Raw genomic sequence first — 12496 nt, 5'->3', positions numbered from 1 at the left:
CAGTCTAAATTTATCTTATTTAATATTTATTAATTGTTGTTAGAATTAATAAATACTAAATAAGACAAGTTTTGACTTTGGCTAATAGTTGTTTGTTATCAAATATTTCCGTTAGTAGAGTGGAGGATCTTTACAATAGTATTTGCATAAGCAAGTGGCACCCTTGCAATCTCCACTGCCATATTGTTCTTTAGAGCACTCTTCATAACATTTCTGTGATTCACATTTGTTTAAACGAATCATCTTGTGGCACCAGTGTTCTGGGATCCTTGCGCCATTGACTCTAGCTCCTCCTTTTACTACATAATCACATGCTAAACCTGCCCAAAACAAAAAATGTACCAATCCTCATTAATGAACTTTGGCTAATTGGTTCTGTTATGTATAATATTATCTAGGTATCTACTATGTCTTCGTGAGAAAATGATAGTTAAGATAATAACATGAATTTTGTTAAGTAATATAGTCTAACATTTTAAGTTATCTACTGAAATTTAGCTATTCTTTACATAAATTATCTAAATAGTCTTCTTTATCTAAGTATTAAGAATGGCTAGTTATTGCATAAAAGTGTTGTTTATCATATAAAGTCTAAATCTTCGAGAACCCTTGAAAAAAAAAACAAATTACACCTTGAGTAGTTAACATAAATTGATATTGATAGAAAGGTAAGAAAGAGCAATAAAGAAAAGATTTGCCTGTATTCAAGTTATTTTGAATGATACAATATCGAAGAATTTTTATAGCTGCTTAAAGAATTGAAATAATAAAGACATAATATCCTATAATAAATATTCAGATATGCTAAATAATTTTAGGAAAAACTAATTGATCTTAATATATTCTAACACATGCAATTCAACAAGAGTGAGAAACTATGAGAGTTAGTAGATAACAGTGCATGCATATAGTGAAAGAAATAAGCTAAAGGATTATGGAAGATGATTAATACATGAGAAGATAAGCATGAGGAGGAGATGGGGGGAGTATGGAAGGTGATTTCATCTTGTAACATCCACAACTAAGTACTCCAATTATCTCAAAGGAATGGATAATATAGAAAGTAATTGGTGCAGTTTTTAGTTCAATCAACAAAATCCAAAAAGCATAGACTAATTATTTGAGAATTGACAGGTGTTGTCTAGAATTGAAATGGAGTCATGAACAAGGTAGAACATTACCATGATAGCTACCTCATGTTTGGCCAAATCTGAGTAAAACAGAACAACTTTACTTAAAAAAGAGTATGAAAAGATCAAAGTTTCTAATAACACCAATATTGCTTTCTGTACCACTCGTCACAAGTTTCTTATCTTTGAGCACTGATTCTTTCCTTCCTTTCAAATTACTCAATTACTATTATATGATATTCGAAGGTGATTTTGATTCATCCAAAAGCTTTGTTAGGTTCATAAGCTGTGTCCCCTAACTCCTAATGGAGATAAAAGGTTCTGATAATACTAATAGTGGTAAATTTGTTACCTATGGGAAAAGGAGTTTCCATGACATGTGGAAGCATTACAAATTGAAGCTTTTACAAAGCAGAATTTCGTATCAAATACATTCAATACAATAGTACAATAGTGGCCCTTGATTCATCAAGATCATTAATTTGCGTAATTCTCCAGTGAATTAGTTATAGTGATGTCACAATAAAAAAGTGATACCTAACTGGCTACCTACATGTTTATCTTTAGAAAGATATTGGATACTCTAGGCACCTGGAATGACCAGAAAACATAGTCACGTTCCAAAATTATTACGTTATGCTTTTATGTCACGTTAAATTAAAGCATTACAAATACGAAAACTAGAAATTAGCAACTGTGTTGATTACTTGATTTTGCTAGTAATTTAAAACATCAGTATCATGTTGTAACAACAGCTTAAAACCAAGCTCGGAAGTCCACAGGTTCATATAGAAGATTGCCATGCTTGACGATTGACGAATTTGGCATAAGAAACTTATAGGTTTTATTATCAACAATTGTGACGCTCTATTTATGAATTTATCTATTCAATTTCATAATAGTAATTGAAGTTATATTACTTTTGACTATCAAGAACAGGTTCTCCACTTGGCACTCAGCATATGAAATAATTGAAAACAAAGCACATATTAAAGGGAATAACAACACATAACCTTGCATTTAGAGTTAAATAAACAAGACAAAACTCGAGTTTGATTGTTCATAAAAATATATGGCTTTCCAATGCAAAAAGGAAAGAGGACTCAATATCCAAACAAAACTAAGTAAATTCCAAAAAAACAAGAAACAACAACCTAATACCCTCCTTTAAGATCATTGACAACATCATATGGAATGGGAGTCACAGTCTCTAATGTGGCACCTTCAACCATGAATCCAGGTTTAGGTCCCTCGGGCTGTCTCTTGGTACTGATCTTTTGTCCATTAGCCTTTGCCTCAGCCTTAAGTTTGTCATTGTTGATCTTCCTGAGGCGGAACTCCTCAGTGCACCTTGAAGGCATAACGTGCTCTACACGCACATGAATTCTCTTCCTGATTATTCTATTCCCCACCTGGGTCACACAAAAACACGACCATTAATAAGCTTTTATAATTGTATAATAGCAACATTTAACAAAAAAAAAAAGTTATTACAATATAAAGAGTCCCACAAACTGAAAGAATGACTGAAATACAACAATTCATTTGCTCGAGTTTGACAAACCACACACCAACTTTTTTTATATTCTCTTTAATCGTTGTATTTCCACCAGGCAGGAAACTGAGGAACACACTAATAATTCATAACTCAGAAACCGTAAAAACCAAATTTTTTCTACAGAACACACTACTAGAACAAGTAAGCACGCTAACTCACATTTAGAAGATGTACTAATTAGCAACAATCATCAAAATACATTGAAAAATACTAAAAGCATGTATAACCTGATCTGTCAACATCGAATTAATCGCTAAAAAAGCTATTAAATTATGATTATTAGATATTGAACCCTAATGTCCAAAACGAAGATACAAATTACAATGAAATAAACAACAAATCAGATCTAAAAACAGTACCTGCTTATTGACCTCAACACCAATGGCGCGCTTGGTGACGTTCCAGACACGACCGGTGCGGCCATGGTAGAACTTGTGAGGCATACCCTTGTGGACAGCACCATTGACCTTGATGTCGACGTAGTCGCCGATGTGGTAGGTCCTGAGGTAGGTGGTGAGGGCGATGGTACCCTTCTTCCTGAATGGACGAGAGAACGAGTCTCTAGTGCGTGACCTCAAACCATGACCAGCCGGCATCTTTACCTTACCTTACCTCCGCTAACGCACACAAACTAGGGTTTTTGTCTGCTGGAAGAGGTAACAGCTTCACTCTTGTGTTTGCAATTGATTTTATAGGTGGTATCTGCCCCTTAGGGTTTTCCCTGATTTCTTTTCGGGCCATGGGCTTTTCTTAAGCTCCCAATTTTATGGGCTGGAATATGACCTTATTCTCTTTTTTTTTAACATGAGCTACCTGCCTTATTATTATTATTATTATTATTATTATTTGAGTTTTCAATTTCGAAGGGCAATGTATTAGATTTTCATTTATATTTATATATGCTATTGAAAAATATCAAAATTAACTCTGTTTAGTTTAGAACCTGAATTTCTATCCACATGTAAAAAGAGTTTTAGATTGACAATTTTCTTTTTAAAAATAAGAAAAGGTCTTATTTACTATTTCATGTAAAGTTTTAATTAACATGTGTTATAAAGACACAAATTAAAATTTTATATAAAATATATCAAATTTGTTTTTTAATATATTTATTAAATTAAAAATTTAATAATTTTTATTAGTAATCCATCCCCCCTTAATATGTATCCTTAAAAGTTAAAATTCATGATAGTTAAGCCCTTAATATAAATCAATTTCTTTCTTCCACCACATCTAATTACCATTTATTATTTCACTTTCTTCTTTCCTCTTTCTCCTCTTACTTAAAAATATGATTTCGCATTGAAACTTGCAGAGGCCATTTTACCAAGGAGAAAAATAAGCTTAAGAAGAAGTTAAAAAAAATTCGGCTGATTTATTTCGTGTTAACTGTTAAGAATGACCAAAAGCAGCGGTCAACCAAAGTGCATTAAGCGCATCTCAATTTTCAGCAGAAAGCCAGGAAATTTTGGCCACAAAGCCGATAGTTTTTAAGTGACAAGGTAATGCCAACTTTCCAGTTCAATAATTAGGCTCCAAGAAAGAGCATTTTGCAGAATTATATTCAGCAGAAAGGCTAACCATCTTGACTAACACAACGATTACAGTATTACTATCATATACAATCGACACGTCGAAATTAAATTACAGACAAGTATTCATAATCTAAACTGGCAATCAACAGCAGCAGGTCTTTTTCCTATTAAGAAGCTGCCGTCCAGTAGAGGGAAAGGAGAATTAGAGCAAATCGGATATGCAACCGAAGCATTTGCAAACTATACACGTAGCTTTCAACCTTGGAGAACTAGTTTGATGCAGCTGCAAAATCGACACAGTAGTTAGTAGCTTACAGACTAAATTAGGTAAACTACTGAGGCGTGCCCTTCAGTGATATTAGATAATATCTGATTATCTTGCATGGTAAGAGTAAAACAAAAATGTTTTCTGAAGTCAAAACAATCAAATTTTATTTTAACTTTAATGTGTTAACTTAGCCTTTAGTTATAAGATTGATATGCAAATCATCAATTGCCAAGACAAGACATGCCTGATGTTCTAGAAGCAGATAAATTATCTGCAGCTCTTGCAGAATTCCCTGCCTTTCCCAGCGATCTTAACTTAGATGATGGTCTGATTGAATGTATCAAAGGAGCGTCTTCGTCATCCTCATCTTCCTTTCCACCTTCATCTTGTCCATCTTGTTCAGATGCACTAATGGAGTCCTCGTCCTCACTTGAACTTTGCTCATCAAAAAGTTTCTTTCCTGGTATGTTCTGCCTCTTAGGAGGACGACCCCTGCGCCGTACAGCAACCCCTTCCCTCTCATCTGGAAACAATTATTAGTTAGCTCGTCCATTAAATATATTCATTCTCAGACATAAATTACATAATGTAGCATGCTAAGAAAAAGGAGAGGCAATTTATGGTGTCATTTAGCTATCACTTATAATATTGCAAAACATATAAATCATCGCAAGATGTGGCTAAATGAAACCGTTGAGATCACATGTTCCCTAGAGCTCAATTGATGACCAACAAAAGGCACTTACTACCAACCAAGTACTAGATTTGTTTGATAAACTGGAGAGTACTAAGCTATACTCATAGGGTATTATCAAGGTGCATATCTTATGTCGTGAGAATTAATCAACTTCCAGCATCATCTTGAAGAGAACTTCAAATTCATGGGAACAAATGAGAAACAAATGCAAGACCAGAGACAGAATTGATAAAAACTGAGATTTCCAACGGCAAAAAGCTTTGAAATATGTTGCATACTTAGCAAACCCAAACCAAACTAAAATAACAACCCAGTGGTTTTAAAATAATAGAAGGATAAATATATAAACTCATTAATAAACTAATATGCTCTCCATGTAACAAATACGCAATAACACATTGTAATAGCACCATTATTTAATAAACTATTTTATATATTGTTTCAGTGGAGATTAACTCATAAATAAACTAATATGCTCTCCATGTAACAAATACGACAACACATTGTAAAAGCGCCATTTTTTAACAATTACTATTTTATATATTGTTTCAGTGGAAATCTAACAAATCATCAACAACAAATTTTAATAGCACCATGTAATAATGAGTATTTTATTTAAGTGAAGATCTAACAGGATGTTTGCAATATTGTTTACCTATATGGGACAATAAATACAGATGGGAAAAAAATGCAAAAGATTACCTTGAAACCCTTCATTCTTTGCATATTTTTCACGTAGGATGTCAATAAATGTGTAATAGGGACGCCAACCACTTGGATTTTCATCAGTATTGACATTTGCTGTTCGACTTTGAACAACCTTCATACTATCCATAAAAAGCAGCAGCATTAAACTGTGTACAGCTGATAACAGGTTTGAATAGCATTAATAAAATGAGAAGAAACTCTTACATTTCCAACACATCTGCTGCAGGGAGTTTTGACACAAACTGGAGCACTGCTGCTTCCAGAAATGACAAGTGTTTCGGAGCTTCAACAAAAGCATATTCAATGCCATCCCTGACAATTTTTAAAATGTCTAACCTGTGCTTGACCCTGGCAGCACCAACAAATGTTCCAGAGAGCCGAGCAGCCAGATCTTTACATCCTGAGAAGGAGTTGCTTTCTGAAGGGTCATTTTCGCTGTCAGAGATATCCACAATATGTTGACGGTATGCCTGGTACCAGCATAAATAGGTGAGGAAGTTGGGACAGAAGAGGGAAGAAGAGGGTGAAATATATATACAGATCTTCCAGAGGCAGAAACGTGGTGGAAAGGTGATCCAGATTTACTTGTCATAAAAATATCATAGCATGGTTGAAACACCTACTTCAAAGCTCTTACCTTTTTAAGTGCTTCAAAAAAAATGGTGGCTAAATCATCTTCTTTTTTCTTCAGAACTGTGATCAGATTCTTTACAATCTCAGCAACACTTGCCCCATGCATTACATAGTGAGAAATGATCTCAGAAGCAAGATATTCCTGTAACAAGAATAGCCAAATTTTTACTATCAAAATAGATTTACCAGCCAAAAAAGAATAAGAAAAAGAACGCCAATAGTTCTTAAACAAAACAATTTACCTTTGAAACAACATCATTAGCAATCAGTTTTCCAGCAGCAAGCATAACAGCATCTCTGTTTAACTCCTCGGCATACTCTCTGTTGACATCTTCCTCTTCCATCTCATCTGAAAAACGATAAGCAAGTTAAACAGTCTTCTAAAATTAAAAACAAAATGAATACACAGTATGTGCGCGCACACACACATACAACAAAAAATGAGGATACATCAATGAGGAAGATTTAGCAGCATTAACACCAAAGTTAATAAGCAAAGTAAACATCAAATGTCAAGTTCAAGAGTATACAATAAGAATATTAACATATTATGTTTTTTAAAAAATTTAATAAAAAACTTAGGATGAATCTTCACACAAGTCCATCAACTTTAACATAAATGTCTGGGGTCACCTGATACATTAAGTTGTTGTTGACAAAGTTCCCAAAACTTTTGAAGCATGTCTGCACTTGGCGCATATCCTAATTTTTCCAGCTTTGTCTTGGAGAAAAGTGTGCTTCTAAATAAGAACCATGTTTCTACGAGTATAGTGCACACCTTTGCCAATAAAACATTTTTATCAGACTAGTCCTAAGAACGCAAGACTTCAACTTATTTATACTACGAAAGTAGAAAGGAAAGCAAGTTCTTACTCTGCAACCTAGCTCACTTCCGAGTCTACCCCCTTCCTTGCTGTCAGTAGCCATGTTAAGATAGTATTCAAGTTCTTGTAACAAGGTATCGCGCTTAGAAATAACAGAAACTAAAGATGCTTCAGAAACACATTCTTCATTTTCGATAAAATGTAGAGCCCAAGCTAGATGCATATACATGTTCAGAAGCAGGAAACAAACAACCTGAATGGTAAAATGCAGAAAATTAATATTAATAATCAAACAAATAAGAATGACATGTAAAACATGATGTCAGCGTTGAGAAAGCATTTACACACCTCATCCTCCATATTTCTAAAATCACGTAACACCGCTACAATGTCTCCATATATGCTATGGATAGGCACTGATTTTGACAACTGGAGTTCATACAACCTCTTAGAGTTTACAAGAAGAGAATATTCATCACCACCATCCTGCATTCTCATCACACTGTAGGTTAATTTCTTCCACTAGATCCAAGAAATAACAGAATACAACACAATTAAGTGGAACATACCACTACTTCTTTAATTGCAGATTTCAGCTTAGAGATAAGTTCATCCTCAAGTTCCTTTAACTTATTACGCGCAAAATCTTGCAATTCTCCTTGACTTTCTATGCAACAAAAATTAATTGCCTTTACACAAGCTCTCAGAGGTTCCTTGTCACCATGCTTAAAAAACACTTCTTTCATAAGCTGGAGCATATTTTTGAAATTCTGAAAAGGAAGCACTCGTTAATTTTCCAGAAAGAATGTGAACAGTTTGGAACAATCTGCAAGAATAATTCACTAACCTGCTCCTGCCTCTTCAAGGAATAAAGCTCAAGGTTCATGTACAAAACAATCTCAACCAGAGATGACACTTTTGCTTTATCTGAAATAAACTTCCGCAAGAGTAACGGGTAACTCTTCATCATAGCAACAGATATGTCCTGTTTATTATTTTCAAATACTTCCTGCCATTTATTGGATCAAAAGAGATTAGAGTCTGTCATGAACACAGAACAGACACTTGTATCACAACAACATCAATCAACCACCAGCATGAGCATTATACAAAACTACAGAGTACTCATTGCTAATAGCCAAGTTCCAAGTGATCGAATTTTTTCTGTAGCCCAAAATAGCTAAATAATATGACATAATCATAATTACACTTTGAAAATACAGTCTCAGAAGCAAACTACTCTATCAACAGAAGAGAGAGAGAGAGAGAGAGAGAGAAAGAGAGAGCCCAGGAAATTGCAATACAAGAGTTAGAAACCAAGCTCGCATACTTTTTGGGCTTTGGTGTGGTATTGCTTTCTGTTGTCAGTAGCAGGTACAATCCGCTCTCCAACAGCCTTCTTCACAGATGCACACAAGAGTCGCACCAAGTTTGTTGCATCATTATCAGAGAGCTCAGCCGATGGATTTTCATCGAGAAGCATGGATACGATGCACTTCCAATCCTGCAAGCAAAACATATGAAACTAGTGAATATTATTCAGTAAATTGTTACAACAGGCCTAACTTGAGTAACTTTAGGTCCTCTTCCATCCCTCTATTGTCTCTCCTCCAGCTCAGCAAAGTTAGATAGGGCCTAGGAGAACCTGCTCCAGTTCTCCCTCATTCATGCCTTCCCCTGAGCATTCTTTTATATACATGTAAAAAGGCAAGGACAGTGTCATATAGCTATACCTTCATAGCTTTCATGTATTCCCAAACATCATCTATCACATAAATACTCAAAATTGGATCTTGTGGGAACTCCTCCAGGATTCGCAGCATTCTCTTAAGGTGGACCTCAGAAGAATTGCCAGTTTCACCTAGAAAGAAAATGCCTTTGTCAAATGTCTGCCACATACAGAATAATGCATGGTATCAATTTTAAAATGAAAATAATCAGGAATAGATTTAAGACCTCTTGATCCTGATTGGGATGTACTAAATTTTTGAGCAATCAAGTGATCATACACTAATGCACCAATGGCATGCCTGATTTCTGGGGTGTCAACAATCAACAAATCGTACAAAGAACCCAAGTCATCTTCAGGAATAAGTTGATGTCTGCAGCAAACAAAAACCAATTCTCAAATGACAATCTATGCCATAAAACTTCCCACCAAACAGGTAATATATTATTGGAAAAGGTTTGACATTCTGACCTAAGTAGTTGCTTGACAAGACCAATGGCACAAACAGCTACAGAAACATCAATGTCCTCAGCAAGCTCAATCATCCGGCCAGAAAATCTTTCAGTAAATAAACCTAGGGTTGGTACATTGTCATCCACTTCATAAAGATTCTGAAGTGCATTTATGGAAGCCTTTCTTACCCCGGCATTCTACAAGTTAGGGCGTGGGGAACAGGTAAAAGAAAAGAGTAGAAAAAAGTAAGTTGTATGATACATATGCAATTAAAAAAAATGTATCATAAAAAATGTAAAACGTGTTCATTACTTTGTCATTCAGTGTCCAGCCAAGATATTTTAGGTACAAATCCTGCAAGAAAAGTGATGGATATGACAGGATCCATTCACCCAGTGACTCAATGCATGACATCCTGATATTTGGGTCAATGTCTCTATAGCGATGCACAAATAACCTCCATAAAAGCATTATGCAGAAATGTTAGAAACACAACCACAAATTGTAATACTCATGAAAGAACATTAGATTCTTTCCTTTAAATAGTTACTTCAGGGAACACCTACCCAGTAAATATCTTGCGCATCATCTCCTCCAACAATGTTATTTTTTCATGAGTATCAGAAAACCTATTATTTAGTGATTCCACCCGAGGTCCCTCAGTTTTTTTCTTTTTTTCAGCATCCAGTTGTCTACGAGTAGTCTCTCTTTGTGAACGAAGCATATTAGCAATACTAATGTATGATGTGACAAGCCGAAGACCCATCAATGAGGCAACTTGACGATAAACTCTTGGAGGGGTGCTACATAGGCAGCGCAATAGATAAGACAATTATACATAAATTTTGGCAAACTCAAAAGCTCTATGCAATCATATTATTACTAACCATGAAAGTGCAATGATATAGTCCATGCACTTGTCAAATAAAACCTTATCAAATAATGGGCCATGCTGACAATCACGAACCAAATTTTCCCAGAATGATTCTAGATTCCCTTTGAAGTTTTTGAACTCCCTCTTTTTGGAATTTTGATAATCTTCTGCTTCGCCCTAGAATTTCAGATTCAGATATTAAAAGAAAAGGAAAAGGGGGTTGGAGAATTAATGTCTACAAATAATTAAAAATAATGATCATTACATCAAAAAGATGAGGTTCAGCCTTCACACCTGTACTATCACTAATGAAATTCACTTTTGAAAACAAGACAGGTGAAAATTGTATACCTTCTTCGCACAACTGACAAGAGCAACAACAACATCATCAACATCAGTCTCATCCACGAGATCACCTTTGTCATAATACTTGGCTCCACATGCCTGACCATTTAAAATTTCATTTCATCAGTACCAGTTATAGTTCTCAAATTTGTAAGTATTTTGCTCCCCGAATAACTTGAAAATCTAAGAAAATAATAAAGTTTCCAAGAATATACTGGATCCACTATGATTGAGAATTTTCATAATACCTCAAACAGCATTGTCAAGAGCTCAACCATCGCAGGCTTTGAATCCTTCTCATAGCGCTCGACCCAGAGCTTGACCGCATGAGGAATGAGTTTGCCATTGCCTTTCACTACCTCTACAGAAACCAAACCAAAAAAATTATTTGGCGTCAGTTCAGTTACTTCATAAGAATAATAACAAAATCTACAACACCAATCAATCATAGTTTTGAAATGGAAAAAAAAAAATCTAAGTTTTAAAATAATCAATTAAATACGAATGAAGGCGGGAGAAAAATATTAACATCAAAGAAACAATAACAGTACAACAAATAATGATGTAAACCAAAAAAAAAGGTGGCGAAAATAGTTCAAAGCAATTCAGCAGGCGAATCTGCGACGCAGAAGCCACTCAAAAGGAGTCGGAACTGGAATTTCATTTCACCCATTCGAAACCCTAGAAATTGGAGCAGTAAAGAAATCAGTGTGTTTTAGTTTACCAATCAATCTCAGATCAGCAGCTTTGTGGGCGACGCTGGAAGTTCCTTCGGAGGCACGAGCCCGCTTGGATTTTGGGCGCGCTTCGTCAAATTCATCAGGCGAGCTCTCTCGTTCGGCATGGTCGCTGGCCTCGCCGGCCTTCTCGCGGTTCTCGGCCTCGGCTTCCCGAGCTACTTGTTTTCGAGTCGGAGCTCTGTTTCTCTTCTGCTCAATTTGGGGGGATCAAAAAAGAAGAGAAAACATAAAAATAAAAAATTAGGTCGATTGGAAGAAGGATTAGGCATGAACTAAGATATGACTGTGAAGAAGTTGGAGAGGTGGATGCTTACGGAACGGCGAATGGAAGCTTCGGAGGTTGGAGCTGGATCTTCCATGACCTAATGCTTCTGCAACTGCAACACTGTGATCTGGTTCACGCTTGAAGGAGAGAGACAGAGAGAGGGGTTTTCAGTTTCACACACTGCCCTCCAAAATGGGGATTAAGAAATCTCCCGCCAAATGAGACGTATTTACGAATTACGACCTAATGATTCATTTTCTCCCCTTTTCCCTATTTTTTTTTTAACTGGTGGATAAAAATGGAGGGAAATAATCTTTTATAATTTCGTTATTATTACGATTGAAGAAAAATTAAGGAAGATAGATGGCGTAATTCATTCTAATACCACTGTTTTTTCCCCTTTTTTTTTAATCCCAAATTAGAAGAAATAGGATGAAACGAATATTCTAATTTATTCATGGAAATTCTTCAATTATATAATTCAAATATCTAAATAATAGTTAAATAATATCTTGTTACACTCATTTCTTTTCCGCATAATATTATTTCATCGCATTCCATTTTGTTACTTAGGACTAGTACGAACAGTCGAACATATCCTCCGGCTCCATTAAGGAAGTAATAAAAGGATTAATGTTAGATATGATTAAACTCTCTTTAATTTTGGCTTATTTATAGGTGGCAACACTATCCAAATCCGTGGGTACTCACTCCGCCCCTATCCGTTCGGGGCGAAT

The 12496-nt window shown here is 35.3% G+C and overlaps 2 protein-coding genes across 2 annotated transcripts; both read right to left on the bottom strand.

The window, feature by feature from the left end:
- Window positions 1–2119: 2119 nt before the first annotated feature.
- LOC112695884 (large ribosomal subunit protein eL21z/eL21y) lies at window positions 2120–3454 on the bottom strand. Its single transcript, XM_025748410.2, has 2 exons — window positions 3048–3454; window positions 2120–2542 (listed from the first exon to the last, which is right to left on the bottom strand). The coding sequence occupies exons 1-2, from the start codon at window positions 3282–3284 to the stop codon at window positions 2285–2287; spliced, it is 495 nt and encodes a 164-aa protein (XP_025604195.1). The 5' UTR covers window positions 3285–3454; the 3' UTR covers window positions 2120–2284.
- A 700-nt stretch (window positions 3455–4154) lies between these two features.
- LOC112695883 (sister-chromatid cohesion protein 3) lies at window positions 4155–12403 on the bottom strand. The gene is made up of 22 exons (XM_025748409.3): window positions 11809–12403; window positions 11479–11683; window positions 11003–11115; window positions 10761–10853; window positions 10423–10586; window positions 10102–10338; window positions 9848–9992; window positions 9554–9732; window positions 9310–9455; window positions 9087–9214; window positions 8684–8857; window positions 8201–8362; window positions 7923–8123; window positions 7702–7839; window positions 7403–7606; window positions 7163–7307; window positions 6772–6878; window positions 6534–6671; window positions 6101–6366; window positions 5891–6015; window positions 4736–5014; window positions 4155–4506 (listed from the first exon to the last, which is right to left on the bottom strand). The coding sequence occupies exons 1-22, from the start codon at window positions 11851–11853 to the stop codon at window positions 4493–4495; spliced, it is 3408 nt and encodes a 1135-aa protein (XP_025604194.1). The 5' UTR covers window positions 11854–12403; the 3' UTR covers window positions 4155–4492.
- Between the last annotated feature and the right edge of the window lie 93 nt (window positions 12404–12496).

This window comes from Arachis hypogaea, chromosome 6 (genome assembly GCF_003086295.3).
Source record: "Arachis hypogaea cultivar Tifrunner chromosome 6, arahy.Tifrunner.gnm2.J5K5, whole genome shotgun sequence".
NCBI classification, from domain to species: domain Eukaryota; kingdom Viridiplantae; phylum Streptophyta; class Magnoliopsida; order Fabales; family Fabaceae; genus Arachis; species Arachis hypogaea.
The sequence above is the reverse complement of the archived record's forward strand: the minus strand, read 5'-3'. Positions and strand labels throughout refer to the sequence as shown.

Bases quoted from the DNA above. Each gene is read 5' to 3' on its own strand.
- LOC112695883 (XM_025748409.3), bottom strand. From the start codon at position 11,853: ATGGAAGATCCAGCTCCAACCTCCGAAGCTTCCATTCGCCGTTCC. The intron at 8,363-8,683 runs GTATGCGAGCTT...AATAAATGGCAG, and splicing joins ACCACACCAAAGCCCAAAAA to GAAGTATTTGAAAATAATAA. The intron at 7,308-7,402 runs GTAAGAACTTGC...TTATTGGCAAAG, and splicing joins GAAGTGAGCTAGGTTGCAGA to GTGTGCACTATACTCGTAGA.
- LOC112695884 (XM_025748410.2), bottom strand. From the start codon at position 3,284: ATGCCGGCTGGTCATGGTTTGAGGTCACGCACTAGAGACTCGTTCTCT. The intron at 2,543-3,047 runs GTACTGTTTTTA...TGTGTGACCCAG, and splicing joins GTGTTGAGGTCAATAAGCAG to GTGGGGAATAGAATAATCAG.